This window comes from Balaenoptera physalus, assembly GCF_965194825.1.
Source record: "Balaenoptera physalus genome assembly, chromosome: 2".
Taxonomy (NCBI): Eukaryota; Metazoa; Chordata; class Mammalia; order Artiodactyla; family Balaenopteridae; genus Balaenoptera; species Balaenoptera physalus.
The window spans coordinates 97,433,284-97,445,778 of record NC_138883.1 but is presented as its reverse complement, the minus strand read 5'-3'; the positions used below and the strand labels follow the sequence as shown (position 1 = coordinate 97,445,778).

General features: G+C 38.1%; 1 protein-coding gene across 3 annotated transcripts in view; it reads right to left on the bottom strand.

Moving 5' to 3' along the window:
- Positions 1-12,495, bottom strand: part of TMOD2 (tropomodulin 2) — a 44,511-nt gene that overhangs the window by 8,763 nt on the left and 23,253 nt on the right. For all 3 annotated transcript variants that reach the window (XM_082448060.1, XM_082448062.1, XM_082448061.1), the window contains 2 exons: positions 7,653-7,783; positions 5,974-6,081 (listed from right to left, as the gene is read on the bottom strand). In XM_082448060.1, the coding sequence (XP_082304186.1) occupies positions 5,974-6,081; positions 7,653-7,783 (239 nt within the window). The remainder of the gene's footprint in view (positions 1-5,973; positions 6,082-7,652; positions 7,784-12,495) is intronic.

Genomic DNA, 12,495 nt, shown 5'->3' with positions numbered 1-12,495 from the left:
CTGGTTGCCTGCCAGCTTCTCATGCACACACTGCAGGGAAGGCCGCCAATCAATTCACCTGCCTGCACTCACTCATTCAACCAAAAAAGACTATTTATCAGGCTTCTACTGTATGCTAGCAGTAGAAAAAACAAAAATCCCTGTTCTAGGGAGCTTATATTTGAGTAGGAGAGGCAGAGTCAATAATTAATAAATAAAATATGTGGCCTGTCAGTTGGTAACAAATGGAGAAACATAAAGGGGCTTCCCTTATAAGGGAGAGATCTGTTGGTGAACCAGATCGACATAACAGGAGAGGAAATAGTCCCGGTTTACACAAATCCGTTTTGTTCTCTATTTGGAAATATGACCAGGCAACCAATGATTACTAGACATATTAGGAAAACCAACACCATGAAAGAGAAAAGCCAAGTTGACCAAACAGGAGAACATGCCATACAGGGACAGAGATTATTCAGAAAACAGAAATATGTAAAACTTCTAATTGTTATAGTCTCTCTGCACCCTGCCCTACTTCAAAAAAAAAGAAAAGAAAAAGGAGAAAGAAAAAACATTGTAGCCATAAAATAAATAAAGACTGGCTATTACATATATTTTAAAAAAGAGGACAAAGAACAAGAAAAAGTTTTGAAAATCTGTACTACATTGAAATTTTAAAAAGCAATGGGCAGGGCTTCCCTGGTGGCGCAGTGGTTGAGAATCTGCCTGCCAATGCAGGGGACACGGGTTCGAGCCCTGGTCTGGGAAGATCCCACATGCCGCGGAGCAACTAGGCCCATGAGCCACAACTACTGAGCCTGCGCATCTGGAGCCTGTGCTCCGAAACAAGAGAGGCCGCAACAGTGAGAGGCCCGTGCACCGCGATGAAGAGTGGCCCCCGCTTGCCGCAACTAGAGAAAGCCCTCGCACAGAAACGAAGAACCAACACAGCCATAAATAAATAAATAAATAAAATTAAAAAAAAAAAAAAGCAATGGGCATTTAGAATTATAAAATGATCATTGCTGAAGAGCAAGTTGGTGATCTAGAACACGGAACTGAGGATGTTTTAAAAAATGTAGAGTGAAAGACAAAGAGAAAATACAAGAGAAATGTTAGGAGGTATGGAGGGAAAGATCCAGAAGCTCAACATTCATCTTATTGGAGTTTCAGAAGGACCACAAAAAAAAAAAAAAGACAACAGAAAGGAAGAAACTATAAAATAATAGGGAAAAATTTCCCAGAGTTGAAGAAAGCTTCAAGTTTTTATTTGAAAGAACCTGCTGGATGCTCAGCAGACTAAATAAAAGACTCATATGTGGGCACATACAGGTGAAATTTCAGAACTCCAGGAGAAAAGAGAGAGTCCTAAAAGTTTTTAGCAAGAAAAATTTACTCACAAAGGAACAAGAATCAGACTGCCATTAGTCACCAGATTTTAAGGCCCATGAGAACAGAGATTTATATATTTATACAGCCAGATAATTGTAAATGCTGGTGATGTTTTAATTTTTTTGGAGTCAACCTATGTACATAACAGAATATAATGACATAAAATGTATAAAGCTCAAATGTGTGAAATGATAGAATAACTACAACTCAGAGGTAGAAAAGGAAGGAGGAATAGAAGGGAGAGTGAGTACAGAACTGCCCTCATCTTTTCTAATGGAGAATCAAAAATTGTCTAAGATAAGAAATCAAAAATATAAGTGCATGTATATTAGTGCTTTTCTACCCTGGTTGCATATTAGAATGACCTGGAAGCTTTAAAAAATATAGCAGTGCTTGGGCCCCACCCCAGATGAATTAAATCAGAATCTCAGGCTGTGGCCTGGACAGTTGTTTTTTTGTTTTGTTTTGGTTTTTGTTATTGAAGTGTAGTTGATTTACAACTGCATTTTTGAAAAGCTCTCCAGGTGACTAATGTTCAGCAAGGATTGAAAACCACTTTAATTAAAGTCATACAGACAATGAGAAGAATGAAAAACAAACTGCTAACAGTGATTGCTCTGGGGAGTAGAACAAGGAACTTCTGAACTATTTTAACTGCTTTTATGGCAGAAAAGACAAGAAGAAGGAAGAGGAGAAGGAATCCAAATTGGGACAAGAACAGGGTTTCCAACCTCGGGTCTACTGACATGAAGCTGGATAATTCTTTGTTGTGGGAGGTTGTCCTGTGTATTGTAGGAGGTTTAGCAGTCTCTGAGACCCACGAAATGCCAACGGTACCCCTCCCAGTCATGACAACCCAAAATATCTCCAGACACTGCCAAATGTTCCTGGAGGGCACAATCACCCTGAGTTGACAATCACTGGACTAGAAGAATAATCAATCCTGTGTATTAGTCAAGCAGTTGCTTGAACTACCAGGAAGCTCAAGGATTTGGACTGATGTTATTGTACACCATGTAAACTAAAGTGCATTTATTCAGTGCTAGGTCTTTAGTTAGAATTAAGTGTATGCATTTTAATTAGAGTCCCAGAAGGGAATGCATCAAGCCTTTCCTTATGGACGCTCCAAGCTTTGGGATTTACTTCTATTTCTAGACTAACAAAATGTCAGAGCAATTAGGCCTTTGTAAAAAAGTTGCAGGACCTCTTGGCAAGTAGCCATGATCCTGCCAATTTCTTTTAAACTTGAGAAAACACTTTTCACATATTGAACAAAACAGGGAAGAGAGATCCAGCCAAACATAACCCTGGGCTGTAGGCCCAGGTTCACCACAGTTCAGCGAATATTTGAGCATCTATTACACGTGCTGGGGATAATAACATTAGTAAAACAAAGACTAGATTTCTTAAAGGTTACATAAATAATTAGAGTAGAAATACATTTTTAAAGAGAAGGTTTTGCTTTCAGTACTTTATAGAATTGCCCGGAAAAGCAGTTTCCCGCACTGTCCAAACCTGTACCATCCCAGTGGTAGGCATAGGACACAGGTGGCTATGAAGCCCTTAAAAAGCGTCTGTTCTAAATCAAGATGTGCTGTAAATGTAAAACATGCATTGGATTTCAAAGATGTAGTATGGAAAAATACTGTAAAAGACCTCATTACATCTTCACATTACATTTTGAAATGATGATATTTTGGATATGGTGGTTTAAATAAAATACATTATTAAGTTTAATTTCACCGTTTTTTTTTTGTTTTTTTTTTAATGTGGTTACTGGAAAATTTAGTTACACATGTGGCTTACATTTGTGGTTCTCATTTTATTCCTATTGGACAGTGCTGTCCGAAACTTCTGATTTTTATGTGGCATATCTGTTAATAATACGTAATAGCATTTTTTTACATATTTGGGCCTTTTCTCTACATCGGCATTCATTACTGTGGCAAGTTTCATTAATACTCCCTGCTATAGGTGTGATTATATGGAAGTGCTTGGAGCATGGCAAACTGAATTTGATTACAGGTCACTTAAGTTTGCTTCCTGGCTTGGCCACATGCTGGGTAATCTTAGTTAAATTACTCAAACTCTGAGCCTCAGTTGCCACATCTGTAAAATGGGGATAATGTCATCTCACATACACATAGCTGGCCTATATTCACAATAATCCCACAAGTACTTTGTTGAATCTGTTTCTGAACCTTACATAGAAAAGTCTCTCGAAGCTCTTGCTTTAATGCTGATTTGTAATTCTCAACAGCAAGTTGAGACAACAGCAAGTTCTCAACAGCAAGTTCAGCCATAATCACAGTCTGAATATCTCTGTTGCCTGTGGGGTAACCAACCAAATTACAACCTACAGAAAAGTTCTTTCCTGACTATAGCACAGCTGAAAGGGGAACTACCTTGGGTTCAGCCAGGTGCGGGCTGGACCATGTGAAGCCATCCAGGCATAAGGCTGAAAGAGGCTTTTCTTTTCACACCCTCAAGGATAATAGTTTTTCCTTGCAGTTGTATGGTTTGCTTGTCACATGGCATACATTCAATACATAGTTGTTGGATTAAAAACAGTAACAAAGAGATTATTATATTTGAAATTTATTTAGTCCATTTAGCAAGTTATCTATTTGACTTAGAGTAGAAGTTAGACTGCTTACTAGTAGTGCTGACAATGAACTATACACTATTTGCATCCCTGCCATTTTACTGTAAATAATATATTAAACAGAAACGACAAATCATTTATTTATCCCTTTAGTTACTTACTTACAAAATGTACTGTGAATATTTTTGCTTTATTGAAAACAAGCCTACTAAAGGGCAGAGATTATAACACAAAATCATACACAGATAAGAACCCTTAAATTGCTAAATTCACCTTACCAATAATCTAGTTCTGCTCTTTTGCTATTTTAATGATAGGTTTCAAATTCAAAACTGCTTTCAACCTACAAATTTAGATATGTAAGAATTGCTGGTGAAAACATCAGTTCTGTAGCTTAGCGCCTCTTTTACATGAGCGCTTAATTCAAATTTGCTATCGTCATCATGGAAATATTGTCTAATGCTGAGAGGTTGGAGGGCATGTTCATTCACTCATTTAACAAGTATTTTTCAAATATCTACTCTGTGCCAACACTGTGATGGGTAGTCATTACTTTCATGTTGTCCGTTTTTAATGCTTTTTTTTTTTAACTTATTTTTGGCTGCGTTGGGTCTTCATTGCTGCACACGGGCTTTTCTCTAGTTGCAGCGAGCAGGGGCTACTCTTTGTTGCAGTGCACGGGCTTCTCATTGCGGTGGCTTCTCCTGCTGCGAAGCATGGGCTCTAGGCGCGCAGGCTTCAGTAGTTGCCGCACGTGGGCTCAGTAGTTGTGGCTCGCGGGCTCTAGAGCACAGGCTCAGTAGTTGTGGCACACAGGCTTAGTTGCTCCGCGGCACGTGCAATCTTCCCGGACCAGGGATCGAACCCGTGTCCCCTGCGTTGGCAGGCGGATTCTTAACCACTGCGCCACCAGGGAAGTCCCTAATGCTCTTTTAGATCTTCCAAAAGACATGTTACTTTAAATCGCATCATCAAGTCAAGAAAACTTTCGTTTTTCTAGCTTAATTCAAGTGCTGAGAATCAGATGCTGTAGAACCACTGATGTAGCCTGATGCTCAGGCTTCTGACAACTGCCATAGTTTAGCAAATGTACGACAGTGAGTATGTAAATATCACATAGCTTGGTGGTTAGGCATCCTGGTTGTGGAACAAGAAAGACCTGGTTGTGAATCCTGACTCTGCCACTTGCTGGTTGTGTTACTTTGGAAAAGTTACTTAACCTTTCGGAGCCTCAAATTGCTCATTTGTTAGAGTGGGAACTAATAACAGTATATACCTCACTGTATTATAGTGAGGATTAGGTGAGATGATGCGAGTAAAGCACAGAGATCAGCACTGGCATTTACTAATTGCTCAAGAAATGGGAGCTATTATTAGGAGGGTTAACACTGATGATGGCAATGGCAGTAGTATTTACTTGGGTCCAGGGGCTTCCTTATTTACCTGAATTATCTAAAGTGCATAGAAGGAATAGGGCTTTTGGTTGTTTATTTTATTTTTTTCATATTCTGGTTAACAGTATCAAACAAAAAATGTTTCAAGATTTGGTTGTTTAAAATATTTTTGAGACACATTAATCCATTTCAAAGATTAAAATGAAATATATGTTAACATTTTTTATATGGGCCGAGTTCCTGTAGGCTTTGGGGGGGGTGTCTTATAATATCCATTTACTGGGACAGAATGTTACTGTAGATACAAACGTTTCAGAAAATTTGTACTAAGCGCAGAACAAAATCTAAATATTTATTTAGCTAAATACCAAATCTAATCTTGTTTCTTTCTCCAAAAAGTGTAGTGCTAACAAAATTCTAGTGAATTCAAGGTGCCTGACAGTTGGGTTCTTGTTTTACTGTCTCATTATAACTAATTTTGTTTATTAACTATACAAAAAATAAATTTACCCGATCTGAACATTGTTAATTGATAAAACAAATTAAAAGTAGCTTCTAATGAATTAAATATTTTCATGTTATATTTCTAAGAATTTTACTCACAATCGCCACAGGGTCATTGCTGCGGGTTGCGGCCAGGCTGAACTTTTTCACGTGAGTATTGGTCTCCAGAGCCTTTGCAAATTCCTTCAGGGTTGGAATTGGAATGTTCTAAGATGAGGAAGACACAGATCCTTGATGAATCATTCTGCAGCACCTTCACCCCAAGCTAAGGACCAACAGCTTTTAAATACCTTGTATGTTTAGACGTTAGCCTCTCTAAAAGACATTCATCACCCATTCTCTAGCAACCAACCTATCCTAAGCCAAATAGCACCACTTAGTGTCCAATAAGGGAATCTAACACAATGTGACATTCTGGCATCACCTCTGTTTACCCTACTGTCCAAATTATGCATACAGCACACTTTCCTCTTCTCTTCTTTCATTCTCTATATTTTAGTCAGACTGACCTGCTTGCCATTCTTTTACCATCCCATGGTCTTTCTTTCGTCCATACCTTTAGATATGCTTTTCCTTTTGCCTAGAAATTCCTTTATCCTTTGCTCTAATTCCTACTCAGCCTTCAAGACCCAGCAGAATTATCACCTCCTTGGTTTATTGGCTCTCCTAGGCAGGATCAAAATTTTCCTTACCCGCAATTCCACATGTGGGGGCTGACCACATCATGTTGTAATTATTCGCTTAGTGTTTTTCTCGTAATTTAAGTTCTTCAGAATGAATACCGCGTGACTCTTACTTCCTCTTCCACAGCACTTAGCCTAGTACTGGGCACTGGGGAGGCAGACTATACGGGGCACAGCTAGAGGCTAATGTGAGTTCACAGAGCACTACAGGCCAGCTCTGTGACTGTGGGCAACTGAACCTCTTTAAGTCCCACTAAGGATTCAATGAGATAATGAATTTCAAGTATTTAGCAAAGGATATGGCACATAGCGAGTACTTAATAAAAATCAGTTAATATTATTAAATGCTAGAAATTGGCCCAAAAAGAATGAGCAAAAAAGATGTCAGGCAGTGCTCTCTCTCTCTCTCTCACACACACACACACACACACACACACACACACACACACATCTTACCCTCCCTTTGAGAGTGACATGACTTATGGTCAAAGCAGAAGTGACAGTGTATGACTTCAGAGAATAGGTCCTAAAAGGCACTGTGGCTTCCAGCTTAGTCTCTCTTTTTTTCTTTTGGATCACTTGCTCTGGGGGAAGCCAGTTGTCATGATGTGAGGACACTCAGGCAGCCCTATTGAGAGATCCACGTTCTGAGAAACTGGGGCCTCCTGCCAACAGCCACATGACTGCGCCATCTTGGAAATGGATTTCTGTGCCCTCGTCAAGCCTTCACACAAGTGCAGCTGTGGCTGACAGCTTAACTATAGCCTCATTTGAGAGCCTGAGCCACAACAACGCAGCCCAGTCACTCCCAGATTCCTGACACTCAGAAATTATGTGAAATAATAACTGTTTGTTGTTTTGGAGTAATTTGTTACTCAGCAGTAGATAACTAATACACTGTGTATAACACAAGTACTGTGATTCTTTTCAAAGAATTCTAGGAATCACTCTTTTTTTAAAACCCATTTCTTTCAAATAGGATATTGTGCCTCAAAATCCAGTGAGTACACAGAATTTTGAACAGGTGTAAAACAGGCAATCAGTCATCTCCAGTAAGTTTTCTGACCTCAATGGACAACAATCGTAATGAAATACCTTAATGTTGTTGAGGTTGACTTCTTGCAGGCTGGGGTCATTGGCTTTCATCTGCTGCAGACTTACTTCCACATTTGTGGGATTGGGTGGTTCCTCAAATACTGGCTTGACCTTTTCACCTTTGACCACATCTAAGACACAAGTTTTAACTTTAAAAATAAAATGTAAGGGCTCTCCCATAAAAATCAGAGATGACGTCCCCCAAAATGACCTTCCTTTCATATGCTCTGATTCCAATAATACTCCGATATCAATGACAGTAAGCTTACTCTCAACTAAGCAAGCACAGGAATGGTATGGTTCTGAGTTACAGCCTCAAAGGTTGGTGTTTTTCACCTGCAATGAGAAGTCTCAGTGGCTGATGCTCCATGGGGCCAAAAGTGCAGGAGGCCCTAACAGCAAACTCCAACACCCAAAAGAATATCCGTGGGTAGTTACTGCTGCTCCATATGGACCTCTTTCAGACTATAATAACCAAATCAAAGAATCTAAGATGCAAAAAAATGAGTCTCTTTATCTCCCAAACCTTAATCCTCTCCTGGCCCACCCTCCTCTGAGTTCCATTTTGGAGCTTTAATTTTGAGGATGGTATGGGAAGAGAAAGGAATAGAAAAGAAGAATGGAAGAATTCTCAAAAGCAGTTAACAGAAAATGTTTGCAATATATGTAACATACAAAGGGTTCATATCCCAATATACAAAGAGCTCCGACAAGTCAATAAGACAACCCAATTGAAAATGAACAACTAATGATCAGAGGAATCTCTATCAGTCAACCAAAACATATAATAAGTAATTAAACTCTGAAATTTAAAAATGAGATACCATTTGATTAGCCAAAAAATGTAAAAAGATAATATTCAGAGTTGGCAACAATGTAGAGGAAAAAGCATCCTCATACATTGTTGGTGGGAATGTAAACTGGTACAAATTTTCTGGAAGAGTAACTTGGTATTATCTTTTTTTGTTTTTTCATTTATTTATTTTTATCTTTGGCCGCGTTGGGTCTTCGTTGCGGTGCGCGGGCTTCTCATTGCAGTGGCTTCTCATTGCAGAGCACGGCATGCAGGCTTCAGTAGTTGTGGCACACGGGCTTAGTTGCTCCGCGGCATGTGGGATCTGCCCGGGCCAGGGCTCGAACCCGTGTCCCCTGCATTGGCAGGCGGATTCTTAACCACTGTGCCACCAGGGAAGCCCGGCATTATCTATTAAAATATAAAATGTGGATACTTTATGACCCAGCAATTCTATATCTAAAAGTCTAATCTACAGAAAAAGTAGCATGAATATATGAAGATATATATTCATGGATGTTCACTGACACGTTACTTGTGACAGCAAAACATGATAAACAAATGTCCATCAATGCAAAAATGTTAAACAAGTTATAGCATAATCACATAATACGATGCTATCTATTCATTAAAAGAATGAGGTAAACCTACAGGTACTGATAAGAGAATCACAACTTGAAAAAAATGTTAATGAAAAATGAAATACTTAGGTATAAATCTAACTATATATATATAAAATCTGCATGAAGAAAACTACAGACCTGTACTGAAAGAAATCAAAGAAGAACTAAATGGAGAGATATTCCATGGATAGAAAGATTCAATATTGTCAAGATGTCAGTTCTTCCCAAATTGACCTATAGATTCAATGCAATCCCAATCAAAATCCCAGAAAGTTATTTTGTAGATATCAAAAAAAAAAAAAAAAAGGATTCTGAAGTTTCTATAGAGAGGCAAAATACTCAGAATAGCCAACACAATATTGAAAGAGAAGAACAAAATTAGAGAACTGACACTATCCAACTTCAAGACTTAAAGCTATAGAAAGCAAGACAGTGTGGTATTGGTGAAAATATACAAATAGATCAATGGAACAGAGTAGCGAATCCATAAATAGACCCACATAAATATAGTCAATTGATCTTTGACAAAGGAGCAAAGGTAATACAGTGGAGAAAAAAATAGTCTTTCAACAAATGGTGCTGGAACAACTGGACATCCACATGAAAAAAAAAAAGTGAATCTAGGCACAGACCTTACACCCTTCACAAAAATTAACTCAAAATGGATCACAGACCTAAATATAAAATGTAAAACTATGAGATAGATAGATAACATAGGATAAAATCTAGATGACCTTGGGTTTGGAGATGAATTTTTAGACACAGCCTCAAAGGCATAATCCATGAAAGGAAGAATTGATAACCTGGATTGCATTAAAATAAAAAATTTCCACTCTGCGAAAAATACTCTCAAGAGAATGAGGAGATGAACCACAGACTGGGAGAAAATGTTTGCAAAAGAATATCTGATAGACTCACAGATATAGCGAACAGACTAGTTGTTACCAGTAGGGAGAGGGAAGAGGGGAGGGGCAATATAGGGGTAGAGGGAAAAAAAGAGTTATTATGGGATTATTTGAAATCGTGTGTATGAAACTTTTGAAATTTGTAAAGCACTATAGAATTTTTAAAAATCTTTCATTAAAAAAAAAAAATCAGAAAAAAAGACACATCTGATAAAGGACTTATCCAATATATACAAAGAACTCTTGAAACTCAACAATAAGAAAACAACCTGATTTTTAAAATGGGCCAAAGAACTTAACAGATATCTCACCAAAGAAGATATACAAATGACAAATATGCATATGAAAAGATGTTCCACATCATATTTGTCAGGGAAATGCAAATTAAAATAATGAGATACCACTACACACCTATTAGAATGCCCAAAATCTGGAACACTGGCAAAACCAAATGCTGGTGAGGATGTGGAGCAACAGGAACTCTCATTCTTTGCTGCTGGGAATCCAAAAGGGTACAGCCATTTTGGAAGACAGTTTTGTGGTTTCTTACAAAACCAAACATCTTGCCGTAAGATCCAGCAATCCGGCTCCTTGACATTTACCCAAAGGAGCAGGAAATTTATGTCTAAAACCTGAACACAGACATTTATAGCAGTTTTATTCATCATTTCCAAAATTTGGAAGCAACCAAGATGTCCTTCAGTAGTTGAATTGATAAATAAACTGTGGTATATCCAGATAACAGAATACTATTCAGCATTAAAAAGAAATGATCTATCTCTACCATATGACTCAGCAATTCCACTACTGGGTATATGTCTGAGAAAAACAAAAACACTAACTTGAAAAGATACATGCACCCCAATGTTCATAGCAGCATTATTTACAACTGCCAAGATATGGAAGCAACCTAAGTGTACATCAACAGATGAATGGATAATATATATGGAATACTACTCAGTCATAATAAAGAATGACATTTTACCATTTACAACAACATGGATGAACTTGGAGGGTATTATGTTAAGTGAAATAAGTCAGACAGAGAAAGACAAATCCTGTATGATGTCACTTATATGTGGAATCTAAAAAATAAAACAAATTAGTCAGTGTAACAAAAAGGACAGACTCACAGATACAGAGAACAAACTAGTGGTTACCAGTGGGGAGAGGGAAGCAGGGAGGGGCAAGACAGGGGTAGGGGATTAAGAAGTACAAATAAATAAACTATAGGGATATATTATACAACACAGGGAATACAGCCAATATTTTATAATAACTATAAATGGAGTATAACCTTTAAAAATTGCAAATCACTATGTTGTACACCTGTAACATGCAATATTGTACATCAACTATATCTCAATAAAAAAAATAAATGATCTATGAAGCCATGAAAAGACACAGAGCAACCTTAAATGCAGATTATTAAGTAAAAGAAGCCAGTCTGAATAGGCTACATACTGTATGATTCCAACTATATGACATTCTGCAAAAGGCAAAATGATGGAGACAGTTAAAAGATCAGGGGTTGCCAGAGGTTAGTGGGGAAGGAGAAGTAAATAGGCAGAGCACAGAGGAATTTTAGGGCAGTGAAACTACTCTGCCTGATACTGTAATGGTGGAAATATGTCATTGTACATTTGTCCAAACCCAGAGAATGTACAACTCCAAGAGTGAGCCCTAATGTAAACTATGGACTCGGTGATAACGATGCATCAATGTAAGTTCATCAATTGTAACAACTGTACCACTCTGTGCAGGATGTTGATAATGGGGGAGGCTGTGCATGTGGAGGGTCAGGGGGTATATGGGAAATCTCTGTGCCTTTCTCTCAATTTTGCCATGAACACAAAATTGCTCTAAAAAAATGAAGTATTTTAAAAAGTTAATGATATGTGTGTGTATGTGTATGTATAAAAGCCCAGAAGGTTATGCACCAGACTTTTAATAACAAACATGTTGTCAGAATGTTATCCTTTGATACTGAAATTAAAAGGATGAACACTTTTCATCTGTATGCGTAAGAAAACAGAAGGTAAATAAAAGGAATATTGTTCATTGGGTAAATTACCCAGTATAAACAGCGACTGATAAATATACTGCTGAGACTAGAAAGCATTGCCCAAATCACCATCAAAGAGAATAAAATATACTTAATCTAAGAAAAGCTGTGATCTTCTGTGAGTTTTCATAGCACCTGGATCACACTGTACTAAAATTACCTCATTACTGATCCGTCCCTCCCACGGACAGATAAGTTCCTTTGGGCAGGGACCATCTTTTTTACCTTTGTACCTAAGCCTAGAACATTCCTGAAACAGCAGGTATTTAGTAAATGACTGACGAATGAGTGAGAGAGTCTAATGAATTGTACGTTTCTCCAGAAAATGGTGACATAGAAGATAACGGTCTGGTACATTCTGTGCCAGCAAGTCCATGCCAGTGTGTCTTTCACGCTCTCCGGGGGAAGCGGGTATTCAAATTCTAATGACAAACATCCGTTACTGAGACAAAAAGGC